Source organism: Haplochromis burtoni, unplaced genomic scaffold (assembly GCF_018398535.1).
Source record: "Haplochromis burtoni strain Fernald_Lab_line unplaced genomic scaffold, NCSU_Asbu1 Contig_231, whole genome shotgun sequence".
Taxonomy (NCBI): Eukaryota; Metazoa; Chordata; class Actinopteri; order Cichliformes; family Cichlidae; genus Haplochromis; species Haplochromis burtoni.
This window is the reverse complement of record NW_024582592.1, coordinates 506,822-523,593: the sequence shown is the minus strand read 5'-3', so window position 1 is coordinate 523,593 and position 16,772 is coordinate 506,822. Positions and strand designations below refer to the sequence as shown.

At 44.6% G+C, this 16,772-nt stretch overlaps 2 protein-coding genes across 2 annotated transcripts; one reads left to right on the top strand and one right to left on the bottom strand.

The window, feature by feature from the left end:
- Positions 1-3,567: 3,567 nt before the first annotated feature.
- On the bottom strand, positions 3,568-8,069 carry LOC102299521 (CDKN2A interacting protein). The gene is made up of 4 exons (XM_005937935.3): positions 7,831-8,069; positions 7,179-7,428; positions 6,967-7,091; positions 3,568-5,726 (listed from the first exon to the last, which is right to left on the bottom strand). Exons 2-4 carry the CDS (start codon positions 7,424-7,426, stop codon positions 5,137-5,139), a joined length of 963 nt encoding a protein of 320 aa, XP_005937997.1. The 5' UTR covers positions 7,427-7,428; positions 7,831-8,069; the 3' UTR covers positions 3,568-5,136.
- Positions 8,070-8,100: 31 nt separating this feature from the next.
- tubgcp4 (tubulin, gamma complex associated protein 4) lies at positions 8,101-16,438 on the top strand. Its single transcript, XM_005937943.3, has 18 exons — positions 8,101-8,291; positions 10,274-10,402; positions 10,499-10,621; positions 10,695-10,748; positions 10,823-10,879; positions 11,168-11,247; positions 12,237-12,438; positions 12,515-12,680; positions 12,772-12,896; positions 12,993-13,043; positions 13,127-13,232; positions 13,528-13,635; positions 14,558-14,702; positions 14,789-14,966; positions 15,255-15,389; positions 15,479-15,595; positions 15,674-15,813; positions 15,926-16,438. The coding sequence occupies exons 1-18, from the start codon at positions 8,214-8,216 to the stop codon at positions 15,930-15,932; spliced, it is 2,001 nt and encodes a 666-aa protein (XP_005938005.1). The 5' UTR covers positions 8,101-8,213; the 3' UTR covers positions 15,933-16,438.
- Positions 16,439-16,772: the final 334 nt, after the last annotated feature.

Genomic DNA, 16,772 nt, shown 5'->3' with positions numbered 1-16,772 from the left:
CTCAGTGTTGCCCTGTCGTGGTTGTGCGTCAGTATAAACCTCGTGTCATGGCTCTGATTGTGATCACAGGCTGCAGCCTCCTGTACCTGTTTCACACACATTTTATTACCTGGTACCACTCACACCTCGTCTTAGTGTTTCTTATTAAGCCTTCTTCTGATTGGCAAACAGCACATGGGTGGAGTTTCTGTGCTCGCAGACAAGGGAAGCGATCTTAAAATGATCATATTAGAGACATACACGCTCTCTGACATCATACAGAGGCAAAATTAGAAAAAAAAGTCTGAAACACAGAGTTTTAGAGAGGCTGGAGGCTAAGGTTATGGATCACGGGGATTACCTTCACGTACACTGAGCTAATTATGGTAACTCTGATGATGTTTAATATGAGCATCCAACTTTGTGACAGTCATACATATATATGAGCCCCAAAAGGTTGCTGGAAACATTCCTCTGAGAGTTTGGTCCATACTGACATGACAGCAATGCACAGCTGCTGAAAGATTTGTTAGCTGCACGTGTGTAATATGAATGTCCCGTTCCACCACATCGCAAAGCTGCTTTGTGATCGGCTGACTGTGGAGGCCGTTGGAGTGATCATGTTCAAGAAGCCAGGTTGAGATGATCTGAGTTTTGTGCGATGGTGTGTTATCCTGCTGGAAGCAGCCAGCCATGGTCAGCGGGTAGGCTGTGGTGTTTCAGCAGTGTTCAGTTGGTACTAATGGACCCTTTGATGTTGTGCATTCAGAGATGGTCCTCTGCACACCTTGGTTGTAACGAGTGGTTATTTGAGCTATTGTTGCCATCATATCAGCTCAGGGTAAATGGTAAATAACTGTTTGTTATATAGTGCTGTTCTACTCTACTGGAGAACTCACAGCTCTTTACATACCCAGTTACATTCATTTAAGCCCTTTTTTTCTAAACCTAAGGGCTTTCTGTCTAACATTCACAGTCTGATGGATGCATTGGAGAGTAACTCAGGGTTCAGCATCAGCATTTTCATCCAGAGAACCTCCACCCAGGCATCGTGTGCATGCTCAGTTTGAACTTCAGCAGGTCATCTTGATCATGTCTATAGCCCTAAATGTTCTTTTATTTTACTTCGACTTCCTTGGTAACTTCTCAACCTTAACTTCATGACTAGTTGCTATCAAATTGCTCCCCTCTCTCTCTCCCAACACACTCAAAAACTTACCTCACTCCACTCATGGATGGCCACTGTGGAGAGCTAACAGACCACAATAACTCTGTCTTTACAATGAGAAGTCACACTATTTAACTCCAACAGCAACAACAGGGAAACATGTTGCTGTCAGAACAGCAGCAGTTATTCTCCGTTCCCAAAGAGTTTCATTCAAAGAAGGTAATGCAACACTGTTTTGTAAGTTTTGCAGAGGTCTGCTTTGTTCCAGGCCCCTGCAGGACCCATCGCTGCAGTGTTGTCTCTGTGCAGCCCCGCCTGCTGCTGCTCATTGTGGACGTGTGCTTTCTTTCTCCTGTGCCCACCAGCATGTTCTCATTGTCAGGGAGTAAAATACTTTCTTTGTGTCAGAACTGCTGTTGTCCCAAAAATACACAACTGAGAATGATGGAAAAACATATACAGAGTGCAAACAGAGTGATCTTTATCCTGAGCTCATTTCACTGTTCTCCACTGCTTTTAACCACAGAGGATGTACAAAGTCAACGATGCTGAAGTTCACTCCGGCCAGCGTACCCCTTTAACCCCTGCCGTGTTCTGCTAAGTTTGAGTACTCTGTTGTTGCCGTCCCTTTGGGCACAGTCTGAGTTGGAGCATCCGGCGTGAAAAATCTGCCAAAGCAAACATGCAGAGCTGCCTGCTGTGGTGACCCTGTGTGAATAAACGAGCAGCTGAAAATAGCTCGCTGCGTGCATTGACTTGCTTGTTTTGGTTAAATGAAAATAGTTACTTGGAGTTATCCTTTAAGATATTCAGTAACAGTTTGTCCCGTGTTAATGTTTGTAGAAAAGGAAAACAGAGTTTTGGGCTTGTGGTGTCTGAGTGGCCAGCACTGCGACTGGGCTGGTGGTAGCTTCACTTCCTGGTTTGGCAGCACTTGCACCATGTTTTTGTATGCTGACAGAAATATATTTGAGGTTGTATCAGGTTGTACACTTTCAGTGCATTGCAACTCAGTGGGTATTTTCCAGAGAATGCCAGAACTGGTATGTGCCACGCTCATGGAGTCTTAGTTTGGTCAGAAATATGCACACGAGAAGTCCACTGGAGGTCCTCTTGTATGGCTCTTACATTTATCCTCACTCAAAGGAGCAGATACCAGCGCTGCTGCACCGGCTCTTTTTTGTCTGATCCTTTCTCCGTCGCACTCTGGCAAGAGTGGGACCAGACACACAGCAAACCTCCATGTAACGCTGGAGGTGCTTGAATACATGTGAAACATGAACAGGTTGTAGAAGCAAAACTAGACAAGAATTAGTCAGTGAGGAGAGAGCGATGATCTGTGGCCACCACCTGCAAAACGAGCCAGATTTCTTTTTAGAAAATTAAAGATGACATGCTTTAGGACTGGGCGTCCACATATGTGGACATCACATTTTGGGTTATTTAGACCGCAATACAAAATTGTGCTCTACAATGGCCTGATATCCACTAACGAGGACATTATACCGACACTGTTCTATCGAAATTTAAAATAAATGTCCTCATATTTGGATCTCATTTTTCTCAGACACAAAAATCATGTTAAAAAAACCAAACAAATCTGGTAATTCTTTGTTTGTACATTCATCAGGTCCCAATCAGCCCAAATAGCAAAGAGAAATTAAAAAGAAAGAGTCTTAGGAGGTTAAATACTTTTAACAAGTTTAATGACCCTTCCTGTTGGACACTATTCTTAAACTGACAGTAATGTAAACGTGTTTCGATGCATGAACGACACACGTGGAGTCAGAAATAGTTCAAACACTGCTGCCCTCTAGTGGTGAATCCTGGGACCGACTGTAAAATGAACCAAATTAAAGTTGTACAGAAGATTCATTGATGCACTTTGAATCCAGTAATGTGCATTTTTGTGTTTGGTTTTTTATGTTTCTACAGAAACAAATATTTAGGACCTTTTTGAATAGGCCATGCAAATGTGACGCGCCCATTTTCCACTGATCATTTTCCTGTTTCGACCATAAACCCGAGCGGATCGTGGCCTGTGTCCAGTGGAAAATAAATAAGAGCCCAGTCATGTGAATGCAGTTCACTCAGCTGTGTCGAACAGGCCCGAAGCCTGCTTATATAAACAATAAGTTAATTTCAGCTGTGGGAGGAGGTGGAGCATGAATGTTACTCAAATCACTGACGGCTCCTCAGCCGCGATCGCTTTACGATCTCTAATGAGCCACTGAGTCAGGAAGTGCAGCTGTGGATGAACTTGAGCTAATTAACGTTAACGAGAGGAAATACGTGACCCGAGTCGCTCGTGGAGTCCAGATTTCTGTTCAGAAATCCTCAAAGTGAAATGAGATCATTAGGTTTAAGAGAGCGTAACAATCGCCCCTCGAGCTCTGGCGCTCACACAAAACACACTTAGCTTAGTTTCAATTTGGTTTATTTAAAAATTATATAGAAACAGGAGCACTGGTGTAAACGTACATGGAACAGTACAGATACTCACAATTTAACGCAACCCTGTTCAATTTCAACCGAGACTGCAAGAAAGAAACAAACACGTTACGGCAGCACGTTACCCTCAAACACATCAGAAACACACACGCGTGTCCATTCTTCATATTAACAACCAAATACTTCAAACTTTCTCTTTTTTAACATCAACTTATTAATAATAATATCAAAGAAAAGCAGTAGCATTTACAGTCAAACAGGTCCTGTAGTTGGCAGAGTCTCCCTCAGTTTCTGTCTGAATAATAATAAAACAAACAATCTTTAGTTAAGTCTGTGTGGACATGTTTTTAAATCACTTAAGCCTGGGATGCCAGTTCCATGAAGAACTGGAAACCAGTAACCATGACTGTAACCAGGATTTCAGAAGTTTATCTCAACTAAGACATAATCAACGCACTGTTTCTCCAAGCTAATCAAAAAATTAAGAATAATGTGATCAATTCAATAAGGTGCAGCCCTGCTCTCCTAATATGATATCACATGTACTGTTACAGTGGGCGACGCTCATATTAACAATAAAACCAGTGTTTAGAAAAACCAGGGAATGTGCAAGTAACACGTGTGAGCCAAAAGCTGCCAGTTTTTCTCCTCTTGGCTCTGTATGACATCAGCGAGAGCAGGCGTGGCTTACAGCACACTGATCATACTGCTGTTCATGACAGGCAGCCAATTAGAATACAGCTGACTGAGAGGGAAAGGAGCTGAATCAGCTGGTTTCAGACAGGGGGAGGGGCTGAAAACAAGGAAGAATGATTGTGAATCATGTTACAGAGATGGGAATGAGCATGAGAGGTCCCCCTCTTTAAGTGCAGCTCACGACAGAACAATGTCATTGCAACCCTTCACGAGTACAATTAAAGGAAAAGACTGACATTTATCACTGAAACAAGAAAAAAGTGAACTAAATGTGGACTGGTGCGCCACAGTCTGATGTTTTTAATATTCTCAGTAAGGAACATCATGTTTAGAAGAGAATCGTTACCCTGACAGGTTATTGAAGCTGTTATTGTTGAGACCGTGTGACTCACTTTGCTTGTAAGTTGGAACCTAAAAAACAAAAACTCGATCCCTACCAATCAAATAACACCTCATGTACTCCTGTGTTACAGTCATGAAATCAACAGATAAAAAGCTGTGACACAGGAAGTGGGGACGAGCTACTGGCCAAACTGCTTAAACAGTCAAACGGTGTAATATTGCAGTTTTGCTCATTGGTGGCTGCTTTTAACCGGTGCCACAGGCGCCCACTCCACACTTTGGTTCGCTGTTTGCTGTCTTTACAACTCAGATAATGGCTGAAAATATCAGGTACCAGGGAAGATTATTTAGAAATGAAGGTATTGTGTGAAATGCACCATGACAGTTAATGCTCCAAGTTACCTAATATTCTCTGGGATTAGCTACGATGGTCAGCTGCATAAGAGTCTGGTCCCGACACAGGCGCGAACGCCTTCAGTAGCTCCGCCCAGTCAAAGCTTCTACGATGAACCGTCTTCCAGCTGCTCGTCCTGAAAAGGGTAGCTGAGAGCAGGAGGAAAGCCCTGACTGCGGGGCTGTTCATCCAACAGCATCAGATCATCCACGTCTTTTCCTTTGTACCTCCGCCGACAGATCTTTACAGTGACTTTCCGCCCCTGAAATACTTTAAGGGCTTCTTTGGAAGCCATGGCTCTGGCAGCGGCCTCATCGCGCCCGTATCCTGTGCCCATGAAAACAGTCTGACAGCGAATTTCACACACGTGGCCTTCCTTCTGTGTGCGTCCTGCGGGGAGGCCCGTGATGTCCTTAAGCGGCACAAACACGCACGTCAGGGTTTGCTTGCACGACTCCACGCAGCTGCGAAGGATTTCAAAATGGTCCAAGTTGGGCCCAAAGCCCCCGGCCGACACCAGCTTCCACGCCACAGCCTTGTACAGGCGGTTGAAGAAGGGCTGGTGCTCAGCTGGAGCCTGTGGAGGTGGTCCCAGCTTCTGACTCGCAGGCCGCGCCGCCGTCCTGAGCGCAGGTCTGCTGTCGAGCTCATTAGGCCCGGCCTTGGCTCTTTTCACGCAGCTGTCATCCTCAAGCTCTGCAAAAGACGACACAGCAGGCAGGAAAACGTTCACTGCACAGGGATCTGCATTTAATGAGGAAACAGAGCCTCAGGTGTGGGTGTGGAGAAAACACACTGAAACCTCACAGCAACAGAGAACAGCAGTGAATGGATTTGTTGTAACGAGCTACAGAAAACTGTCAAATCTATTCTTAGATTGAAGTCACATCACTTGTAAAGGCCGTCCAAGGTAACCTTAAGCTGTTATCATGGGGAATGAAACTAATGTAAATGTTACTCTGTGTTCATATATGTCCGTGGTCACACGTCCGAGTGACAGGATCTCTTTTGCTTCTTAGCACGCAGTGTTTGTTTTTTGCACTTAAACACCCTGCAGCCCGTTTGTGGTAGATGCTGCTCCCTGCTCTGTGTGCGGCTTAGTCACAAACACACAACAGACACAATCCAGATTTAAAGTATTACAGATTTACTGCTGTTTGCATTCACAGCCGCCATCATGGATTGTTGAGTCAGGCTTGGTCGGCTGCTCCGACTTTCTGAGTTGGGAATCTGACCTGCGGCGATGTTCCAGTGGAAATTCAGAGCGTGAAGTCACTAATAGTATTTGAATCCAATGCAATCACAATGCACGGTAAGCATTTAAGCATTGTTAACGGGGCTTTTAAATAATATACACAACTACAGCCAAATCAACATGGCTGTAGAATATTATCTTTACGGCTGTTTTTGATGACATCATCTGTACAGGTGTGTTAATGTCACCTGTCACCATTATTGGTTTTCTATGTATGTATCACCCTGAATATTCCACAGAAGGTAGAAGTATGAGACTGCAGGCCAAACACTCAGCTTTGCAATTATTTTGCATTATATTTCAATTATAATTTGGGCTCCTAATGATTAGGTAATCTGCATAAAACAAATATTCTTCTGCATTCATTTGTTTTGTCCCCATTTCTCTACAGGGGTCAAATTTGGCTAAAACTCAGCTCGATCCCTGAGGATGGATGGAGACTGTGGTCAACAGGAAGTAACTATTATGCCAAGGTTACAAAAGGCAACCTTTGAGGAGGATCATTAACAGCTGCCTTCTAAGTGCAACAAATGCATGATTGTGTCTTGCATTAATGAGTAGCCAAAATCAATTAATTATGATTTTCTGTCATTTCCAAGCAGCAGCAGAAAAACCTGGACCCCATTAAATAACATGTAGTTAACCTGTGAAGATGAAATGTTAAACATGTGCACTGCTTACCAGCTGATGCGCTCCTCTTTCCTCTGGCCGTGAATTCATCTTTTGTTGTTTTGTGAACAGGAGGATCTTGGACTTTTATCCCTTCTCCCATCTCTTTGATCTTGTCCATTACAGCCTGTGGATAGCTGAGGGATTTAAAAGGTAACAATGAACTCTTGTTTTAGCGGAGAGCATCCACAGCTTTGTCATTCTGCTTCATCAGCGTGTCCTACCTGCAGCCCAGGAAAACGTGATTAGCCCAGACCATGGACAAAGAGAGCAGCCTGTCCAGGCTGCTGCTGGAGACTCCTGGCTTCACTGTCGGGAAAGCCTCCATGTTCCTAAGAATGAACTCTCTCCGAGCGACCCACTGCTTGTTGCTTTCACAGTAGCTTCTGAATGTTTCCACCCATTGGGCCAGCTGCGGATTCTGGCCCAGGTACTCTGCAACCACGTCCTCTCCGCCACTCTCCCCCGCCATCCCTGCATTCAGACACGGTTTTACGGTTAGAAGAACAACAGAAAACTAGCAGCAGCTTATTTATTTGTTAGCGGTTAGCAGTGCTAGCGTGAATCACGCCACTTAAACTCAACAAGATGACGTAAAATGGCGGTGGCCCTACTAGTTTTAAACCGCTGGTGTTTTCCTGCTGACTTGCCTGAGAGCAGCCTAACGTTTGTTGTGTCAACTAGTAAATATACCAGAGTGGACCCAACAAACCGACTCCACGAACTAACGTTAGGACAAACGGCTAGTGGAATAACATTAGCTACAGCAGAAGACACGCTAACAGCAAAAACACAGACATAAACGAGAGTAACGGGGTTGCCGTTGCTTGCACAGGAAATATAAAGTTTGTATTTTATACAGTAACTACGACATACCAAACGCTCTCCGTTGCGATGCGTTTCAGCTAGTTACATGGCCGAATGATGACGCCAGACTCGCGACGATATCTTAGTGCACAGGGAAAAAAACTACAATTCCCATGAGCTGGCTTGTGTATATCACAGAGCTCATTGAAATCCAAACAAAGCACACTTGGAGTTGCTAAAAGCTCTTGTCGATTTTAAAAACAAATAACATCGCAAGCCTGACTACTCCACTACCGAGGAGTACTGTCTCCTGCTCCGGCAGCACTCTTCCCGTGATGCTTTTCGCGCTCACGTAACAAATCTGCGACGGCTCCGGCGGCGGTTTGTTTTGGTGGCTGAATGGGAATCTCTCCGCTACATTTTCAATTTCAGACACTTTAAGTTTAATTGACATGATTCACGAGCTCTTACTGGCGCTGAGCGGATACCCGGGGACGATTTTTACATGGAACAAACGAACCGGTTTACAGGTAACACGGAAACACTGCAGTTCTCCGATACGATAACTTCACCCAGATGTTAGCTAATATGCATGTGGTTACAAGTCAAAGCTTGGCAATGTATTACAATTTAATTATGCATGAGCTAAATTATTAGCTTTGGTAGCACTATATTAAGGATATACATTTTTGCTAGGAGAGTTACTGAACGAGACAATTGGCAGGTTTAAATACTGCAAGATGAAACGTCACTCACCTGCCTCTTTATTAGGTACCCCTGTTCGTTTACGCGAGTATCAGCCAATCACATTACTGCAAATCGATGCATTTTGGCATGTAAACATATTCAAGAGGACCTGCTGAATGTCTGTGAAGGTCCTCAGTCATCCAGGTCATCATAGTCTAAAGAGCTTGGAAAGAAAAGCGTCTGGACTTCTTTAAGTTGCTTGAAGACGTTTCACCTCTCATCAGAAAAGCTTGTCAGTTCTAGGGTCAAATGGTGGAGAGTCCCAGATTAAAGCCCTGTGGGAGTTTCCTCCGAGAGGGACAAAGGACCCCCTGGTGATCCTCTACCTAATCACACGAGCCAAGGTCACAATCAGGCAGGGTTTCGGGTGAGCTCATTGTGAAACCTGGCCCCACCCTATCATGTGATTTCCTGAGGTCAGATGGCCCAGGATGTGAGTGGGCGTTAAGGTGTCTGGGAAAGATCTCAAAACTGGATTATAGATGGCAGACAGTTGGTGTCGTAAACCCCCGCCTTTGCTCAAAGATGGTCGCTCACAGTGGACATAAATGGCTTTTTCACTCCTCTTTCAAACCATCTATCCTCTCTGTCCAAAATATGAACATTGGCGGCCTCGAAAGAGTGACCTTTGACCTTCATATGCAGATGGTAATGGTAAATGGCCTGCATTTGTATAGCGCTTTTCCAGTCCAAAGGACCCCAAAGCGCTTTACACTACATTCAGTCATTCACACACTGGTGATGGCAGCTACATTGTAGCCACAGCTGCCCTGGGGCGCGCTGACAGAGGCGAGGCTGCCGGACACAGGCGCCACCTCTAGGCAAACACGGGGTTAGTATCTTGCCCAAGGATATTTGGCATGCAGCCAGGATGCAGCCTGGGATCGAACCACCGACCTTCTGATTAGTGGCTGACCTGCTCTGCCACCTGAGCTACAGCCACCCCATAATCGAATACTAGCAACTCTGTAGTGAACACTTTCAGCCACTTCAGGAAACGGGAACAACGCACCAGTTGCAGATTATGTCATGATGTCATCTTCACTGCACATGTAAGACCTGTGCACATACAGTGTGCTGAGTCACAACAACTGAACGTTTTCACTGCAGACATGTGAAATGGTTAAAATAGTGCAAGTAATGATGTCATGGCTCAGTTCTGCTAAAAAGAAGTACATTGATTTTGCTTATTTGTCATTGTTCATGTGTAATGTTGGGGTAGTGCACACTTATCTGAAATATGGTCAGAGACTGTATAATGTATGTACAGGCAACCCATGGGAACTACGAGCTCAGAACAGCAGGAATGACGGTAACAGTAAAACACACCATGAAAATGCATCACACGTCAGAACTAGCAAGAGACATACATAAAATGAAGTATCAGTGTTATATTTTATGTTAAATGGTTATATCTCTTATCAACACTTTATTTTTAAGATTGCTTTGTTGTCTGTTACTATGACAACGCCCTGCAATAAATAAAGTTTCTCTGATTCTGATTCAACTTTATTCCGAGAGGCAGCGGCGCGTTGTCTGTCCAAACATGAACTTCTGCCAAACATATGTTACATATAAAGTCATTTAAAGGACAAAGGAGAAGCGATTTACTGATTTAGCCTCGTCTGGATGAAACTGTTGCATTTTACAGTATTAATAGTGACTGAAGTGCGGTCAGAGGAAAGGAGGCGCGTTGGTGTAATCCATCATTCTAACTTTTATGCATTTCTTAGGCACACATAACTTGTTTTTACGTCACCTTCAGGTGTCCCAGGACCTGCCCTTCCTTCACCCCAGTGAGACCAGTGTCCTCAACAGACTCTGTAAACTGGGCTCAGATTATATACGCTTTACAGAGTTTATAGAACAACACACGGGACATGTTCATCCACAAGTGAGTCCTAAAACATTTATACGTGATGATTTTTTTTCTTTTTGACTGCGTCTTAGACACAGTCTCATTGTTCAGTAATACGTCCCTGCTGTGCAGGAGCATCACAGCAGCCAGCCCAGCCAGACCGGGCTTCATGGGATTTACCTGCGGGCTTTCTGCACGGGGCTGGACTCCATGCTGCAGCCCTACAGGCAGGCCCTGCTGGACCTCGAACAGGAGGTAAAGTCAGGAAAGAGCCAAGAACAGCACCGCGTGTGAGACGAGGCTCATTTCACTCTCTTGTTTGTTTCAGTTCCTCGGAGATCCACATCTGACGATATCCCATGTTAACTACAAGCTTGATCAGGTAAAGACTAAAAAACACATGAAGATTTTCTTCTTAACTAAAATCTAATGCTGACTTGGTTTGTGTTTGTTTAGTTCCAGTTGCTGTTTCCATCTGTGATGGTGGTGGTCGAGACGATAAAGTCACAGAAGGTAAAGCAGAGACACATCATTACTGAATAAAGGAGAGACAGCAGCACTTCTCCAGCATCTGTTGTTCACTGAAAGTCAAAGAAATGAATACTCTTCTCTCTCTGTTTAGTAATGTAGCCTACCAGCATGTTTCCTATGGTATGGTCCATAATAGAATGGATAAATGTGTTGTTATCGTCATGAAAATGGACCTTCAGATGAGCGCTTGGTCACCGTACAGTGAGATGCTCTGTAATGCATCAGGAGGGCCTGGCGTGTTGTAAATACCTCGTGTGTCTGCTGAATTAGATCCACGGCTGCCAGATCCTGGAGACAGTGTACAAGCACAGCTGTGGGGGGCTACCTCCGGTACGCATGGCCTTGGAAAAGTAAGTCTATGTTTATCACAGTTTTAGCGTTGGCGTAATAATACATACGTTATCCTGCCACAGAGACTGTGTGTAACCCTGTGTGGGTGTTTCCTTCATGAGCTAAACATAAACTCATTTATCCCAGCGAGCTATTCAAATTCATAGATGCTCTTTCCTCATGACCTCGACCCGTGTTTTGATTGCTTATTCATGTGAGAGTTTGTCACCTCTCCAAACTACAAAGGACAAAGCACGTGAACTTCATTAACCCGTGGACTGTTTTTAATGCCTAGTTGTCATTGTGGTGTTGATTGTATTATGGTGCCACGCTTTGAAGGGTTTTCTACAGTGAGTTCAGTACTTCCTCTAATAATCGTTCGTTTTGAAGGTTCATGTGTGCAACAGTAGAGCTGATGTTAAAGACAGATTCAAGTTCCTGAAAGCTGAAGCAGAAGTGCTTTGGATCACCTTCATAAACACTTCACTGGTTACTTTATGGTCTCAATCACCAGCTTCAGGTTTGTTTAGCAGGATTCTGTGAATCATGTCTTCACGTACACTAAACATGTTACACTTTAAGGCGTGGCTGCTGTCTGCACATTCTTCTCTTTCTCAGTCAAATTTAGTTTTATTTATATAGCACCAACGCCTCAGGTGCTTTATACTGTAAGGTAGAGAAACTCTGACAATCATATGACCCCCTATGAGCAAGCACTTTGGCGACAGTGGAAAAGAAAAACGCCCTTTTAACAGGAAGAAACCTGCAGCAGAAGCAGGCTCAGGGAGACCAAAGACACACAGAGATGAACACTAACACACAGTGTGAGGATAGAACTGGACGTGGTGTAGTTGTCCATTGCTGCTGTTTCTAAAATAACGTTTTGTGGATGTGCATAAATGTACATTGTCTTGCATGACAGCACGTGGCATAGAATCAGTAGGATGTTTATACTTTCTTATCATTGAACACTGATATCAGCTATCCTTTTGTTTTTTTGAATGTGCAGGATTTTGGCCGTGTGCCACGGTGTGATGTACAAGCAGCTGGCAGCTTGGATGCTGCACGGGCTGCTGCTGGACCAAAGCGAGGAGTTTTTTGTGAAGCAGGGTCCCAGTGCTGGAGGAGCTGCTGCCAACCAAGAGGAGGAAGAAGAAGACCTGGGACTCGGAGGCTTGAGCGGGAAGCAGCTCCGAGAATTACAGGACCTGGTGAGTGGCACGCACGGACGTGCATCCAGCGCTGAACTGCGAGTGTCTTTTAATGTCGGTGTGTGCTGTTGTGCAGAGGCTCATCGAGGAGGAGAACATGCTGGCTCCATCTCTGCAGCAGTTCTCCCTGCGCACAGAGATGCTGCCTTCTTACATCCCCATCCGAGTGGCCGAGAAAATCCTCTTTGTGGGAGAATCTGTCCAGATGTTTGAAAACCACAACCACAGCCCATCCAGAGCTGGTACTGGGAGCTTCTGTTGTAACCTATTGGAGTGGGACCTCTTCTTTTTGTGTGTCTGGAACAACCCAACATGTTTCCTTTGTATTTTCAGGCTCTATACTGAAACACCAGGAAGACATGTTTGCTGCTGAGCTGCATCGACTCAAACAGCAGACGCTTTTCAGCCTGGTGGATTTTGAGAATTTGATCGATCGCATAAGGAGCACAGTGGCAGAGGTGAGCTCATCAGGGACAGCATCATTTTTAGCATTAAAGAAGGAAAACTAGCGAGCTGCTTTTACAAAGCCCTCATGCTGTCTTACTGATTTGCAGCACCTCTGGACTCTAATGGTGGAAGAGGCAGATCTGCTTGAGCAGCTCAAGGTTTGTCCTCATCGCCCTTGGTTCTGCATCATAAATCAGCGTGAAATGAACCGTGCTGATGTTTGTGTTTTCTTTGTTCCCAGATCATTAAGGACTTCTACCTCCTGGGTCGCGGAGAGCTCTACCAGGTTTTTATTGACCTGGCGCAGCACATGCTGAAGACTCCTCCGACGGCTGTCACCGAGCACGGTAAATATTCTCAAACAGCTTCCCCTCTCTGCTTATTTGTTCACAGGTAAGTTACACAGTTAAACACAGTATGCAGCTGTTTGTCATGATGTGTTCACGTCTTTCGTGCCGTGCTGCATGCCAAAAAAAAAAGAAGAAAAATCTTAATGATAAAACAAAACATTTGCAAGAAACAGACACATGACTTGAAATCTGTGCAGGTTCTGTGTCTCTGCTCATAAAGCAGCATTAAGGTAAAAGCACACTCAAGGTCAAAGCTCTTGCAGCGTCATATCATGTGATTTCTTTTGCACAGATGTAAACGTAGCCTTCCAGCAGGCAGCTCATAAGGTGCTGCTGGACGATGACAACCTCCTGCCTCTGCTGCACCTCACCGTGGACTACCAGGGCAAAGACGGCAAAGGTGGGCTCACTGGGTCACAGTGCAACCTTTGTTTAGGAGCCCCACTCCTGATGTCGTAAAACTCGGCCTGTGGCGGGTGGCGCCCTCTGCTGGCCGAAACTGTTTTTTCCAAATGAAGCCTTCATGCTTTGTCATCAGGTTAAAGCTGTATGTCTACAGCTGCATCATCTGTCCAGTCTTTTATTACAGTTAATACAAAGAATTTATACTGTGACACAGCTACAGTTACTGATCAGATGTCAGATACCCTTATGGTGTACAGGACAACGTGTATATTTTGGCCTATTTTTGAAGTCACAGCAGAATAAACAGAAACGTGGATCACAGAGTGAATGAAACACAGAAGTACAAAGTTCTCGTTTCACTGAAGGTTCGATATCCCAGCTGTTGGGGCTAAAACATTCAAACAAAGGGAAAACCAGCATCCTGCCCTGCAGATGCATTTCAGATACAACATTCTTATTGTTGTGATTGAGGCCAGTGTGAAGACGAGGTTTGGAGAACTTTGATTAAAATAGGAGAGGTTCTTTTTAGATACCTACATTCAAACCGTCAACATGTCATATTTATCATTAATCACAGTCATCCCTAAATGTAAGTTCATATAGGCTGAGAGAGAGCTGTTAGTCATTCCAGTATAAAAGCATGTAAAAGGAACAATTAGTCATTTATTTTATTTTAAATATCAGAGTCAGTGTTAAGAGACTGTTAACAGGACTAATCTACATACAAACAAGTATTTATTTATTTATGAAGCACTTAAATCAAACGCTACATATCAGATGTGTGTTTCGCCACACCATAAACTGCAGACTTCAGGTTTTAAACCCTCCTCACACACACTCTTACAGACAGTATTCACCTGGTGTACTTACACCTGTTATCTCGAGCTGATGGTTGGTTACTGTGCCTGCTTTCTCAGATGCGTCACTCCCCAGAGAAGGAGCCACTCCTCCACAAGACACTTCCCCTCGCGAGGTTCCTCCCACAGGCTGGGCAGCCCTCGGTCTCACCTACAAGGTCCAGTGGCCGCTGCACATCCTCTTCACTCCTGCTGTGCTGGAGAAGTGCGTGTTTGCACCCCTTACTGCAGCTTTGATGTGTTTAGTCCCAGTGCATCCAGTCACCGTCCTCTCCTCGTGTGTGTGGTCAGGTACAATGTTGTGTTCAGGTACCTGCTGAGCGTGAGGCGGGTGCAGTCACAGCTGCAGCACTGCTGGGCTCTGCAGATGCAGAGGAAACACCTGAAGTCCAGCCAGACGGACGCTGTGAAGTGGAGGCTACGCAACCACATGGCCTTCTTGATCGACAACTTGCAGTATTATTTGCAGGTAACAATGCAGCCGAGAATTTTAAACTACCAGCGCACAAGATTATCATTTAATGACTTTTGCAAAAGGTTTTAGGTGCCATCAAAGACTTTCCAGCTCAGGGTCTGAGAGATTTAACCAGTTCTCCCATATCCTACTTAAAAATTGACTTGTGGCTAAATTAAATGACATTTCCAAGTCTGATGCAATCAGTCTCCATTCCAACTCAAGCCGATGTTAAAAACCATCATAGGAATAATAATTCAAGGAAAAAAGAATCACGTGCTGTTTGAATTATTTAAACTGCAGGTGGATGTGCTGGAGTCTCAGTTCTCTCAGCTGCTTCAGCAGATCAACTCCACCAGAGACTTCGAGAGCATCCGACTGGCCCACGATCATTTCCTCAGTAACCTGCTGGCCCAGTCCTTCATCCTCCTGAAGCCGGTATGAGACGCCAAACAGAAATGATGCTCAGCTGCTACATTTCACCCTCCTTACCTGAGGCCGCTCTGCTCACCTACTCTCACTTTCAGGTGTTTCACTGCCTCAACGAGATCCTCGAGCTGTGCCATAACTTCTGCTCTCTGGTCAGTCAGACTGTGGTTTCACTGGACGACAGGGGAACCGCTCAGCTCGATCTGCTAGTCAAGGTAGTGAATACACACCTTTTTTTCCTCTGTCTGAACCTGTAAAGAGATTTTTGTAATGCCAACTCTGTCAAATTTCAGGGCTTCAGACGCCAGTCATCCCTCCTGTTCAAAATTCTGTCGAGTGTTAGGAACCATCAGATAAACTCTGATCTGGCTCAGCTGTTGCTGCGACTGGACTACAACAAATACTACACCCAAGCTGGAGGCACACTGGGCAGGTAGGACCAGTGTGATCGTCATCTATAGCACATGTCCAGGTGCAGAAAAATTCAACAGACGGTCATCATGTACCACGGTTAATCTAAAATATACACTTCCTGCTTTTTTCAGTGTTTAAGAAGAGCGCACAGGAAGTTATTTAACCTGCAGAAGAGACTCCCATCAGTGTTCTCCACCGGCTTCACCGAATCTTTGAACAGCCAAATTACAATGATCACTTTCACTGTAGTAATACTGAACTGAGCAGATAGTTTGGGTTTGTTTTACATGCAGAGATGATCAAACTGCTCTGAAGTTAACATGAGAAGCAAGAAAAATGAACGTCGCTGTTTTTGTAGAGCTCACTGCATCAAAAAAAGACATTTACATGTAAGAGAAAGTCTTAACTTGAGTGGAAGTAGTTCAGTGTGGCCCAAACAACCAAAGGAAAAGTCTGTTTGTTCCCTTTGTCGATGAGATCGTGGAGAACAGTCTGATCTTTGTTTGATAAAAGTGCAGAATTGATGTAAAAGATGAGATTGTGACATCACCTGGTTTCTGGATTTGAAATGACCACATACCATATATCTGAACAAGCAAGGTCCTATTTGTGAAAGCAGTAGGTAGCCCTGAACAGACGGGTAAGACAGTTGTCAAAAATAAAAAAAACGAGTGCTTTTTAAACCATCAGATCTCTGTAAATGCGTGTAGCCATGGCGACACTTTGCTATGCATCTATTCTAATTGACAGATTAGCATCCTACACTGGCAGCTGCCAGTGTAGGATGCTAATCTTTATGTTTAGCTTGGCCTAAAGCACAGACATGGATTCAATGTGCAGCCTGTCATCGAACTACGCTGGATCATGGAGGCAGAGCTCACAGAAGCACTGCTGGATGTAACGTGGGTGAATCCTCCCTTTGACTCTTGTATAAACTGTAAATATTAACGGCTTGTTGCGTGTACCATTTTGTGTGGA

Bases quoted from the DNA above. Each gene is read 5' to 3' on its own strand.
- tubgcp4 (XM_005937943.3), top strand. From the start codon at position 8,214: ATGATTCACGAGCTCTTACTGGCGCTGAGCGGATACCCGGGGACGATT. The intron at 12,897-12,992 runs GTGAGCTCATCA...ACTGATTTGCAG, and splicing joins TAAGGAGCACAGTGGCAGAG to CACCTCTGGACTCTAATGGT. The intron at 14,703-14,788 runs GTGCGTGTTTGC...GTGTGTGGTCAG, and splicing joins ACTCCTGCTGTGCTGGAGAA to GTACAATGTTGTGTTCAGGT.
- LOC102299521 (XM_005937935.3), bottom strand. From the start codon at position 7,426: ATGGCGGGGGAGAGTGGCGGAGAGGACGTGGTTGCAGAGTACCTGGGC. The intron at 7,092-7,178 runs GTAGGACACGCT...TAAATCCCTCAG, and splicing joins CACGTTTTCCTGGGCTGCAG to CTATCCACAGGCTGTAATGG. The intron at 5,727-6,966 runs GTAAGCAGTGCA...CGTCTTTTGCAG, and splicing joins AAAGAGGAGCGCATCAGCTG to AGCTTGAGGATGACAGCTGC.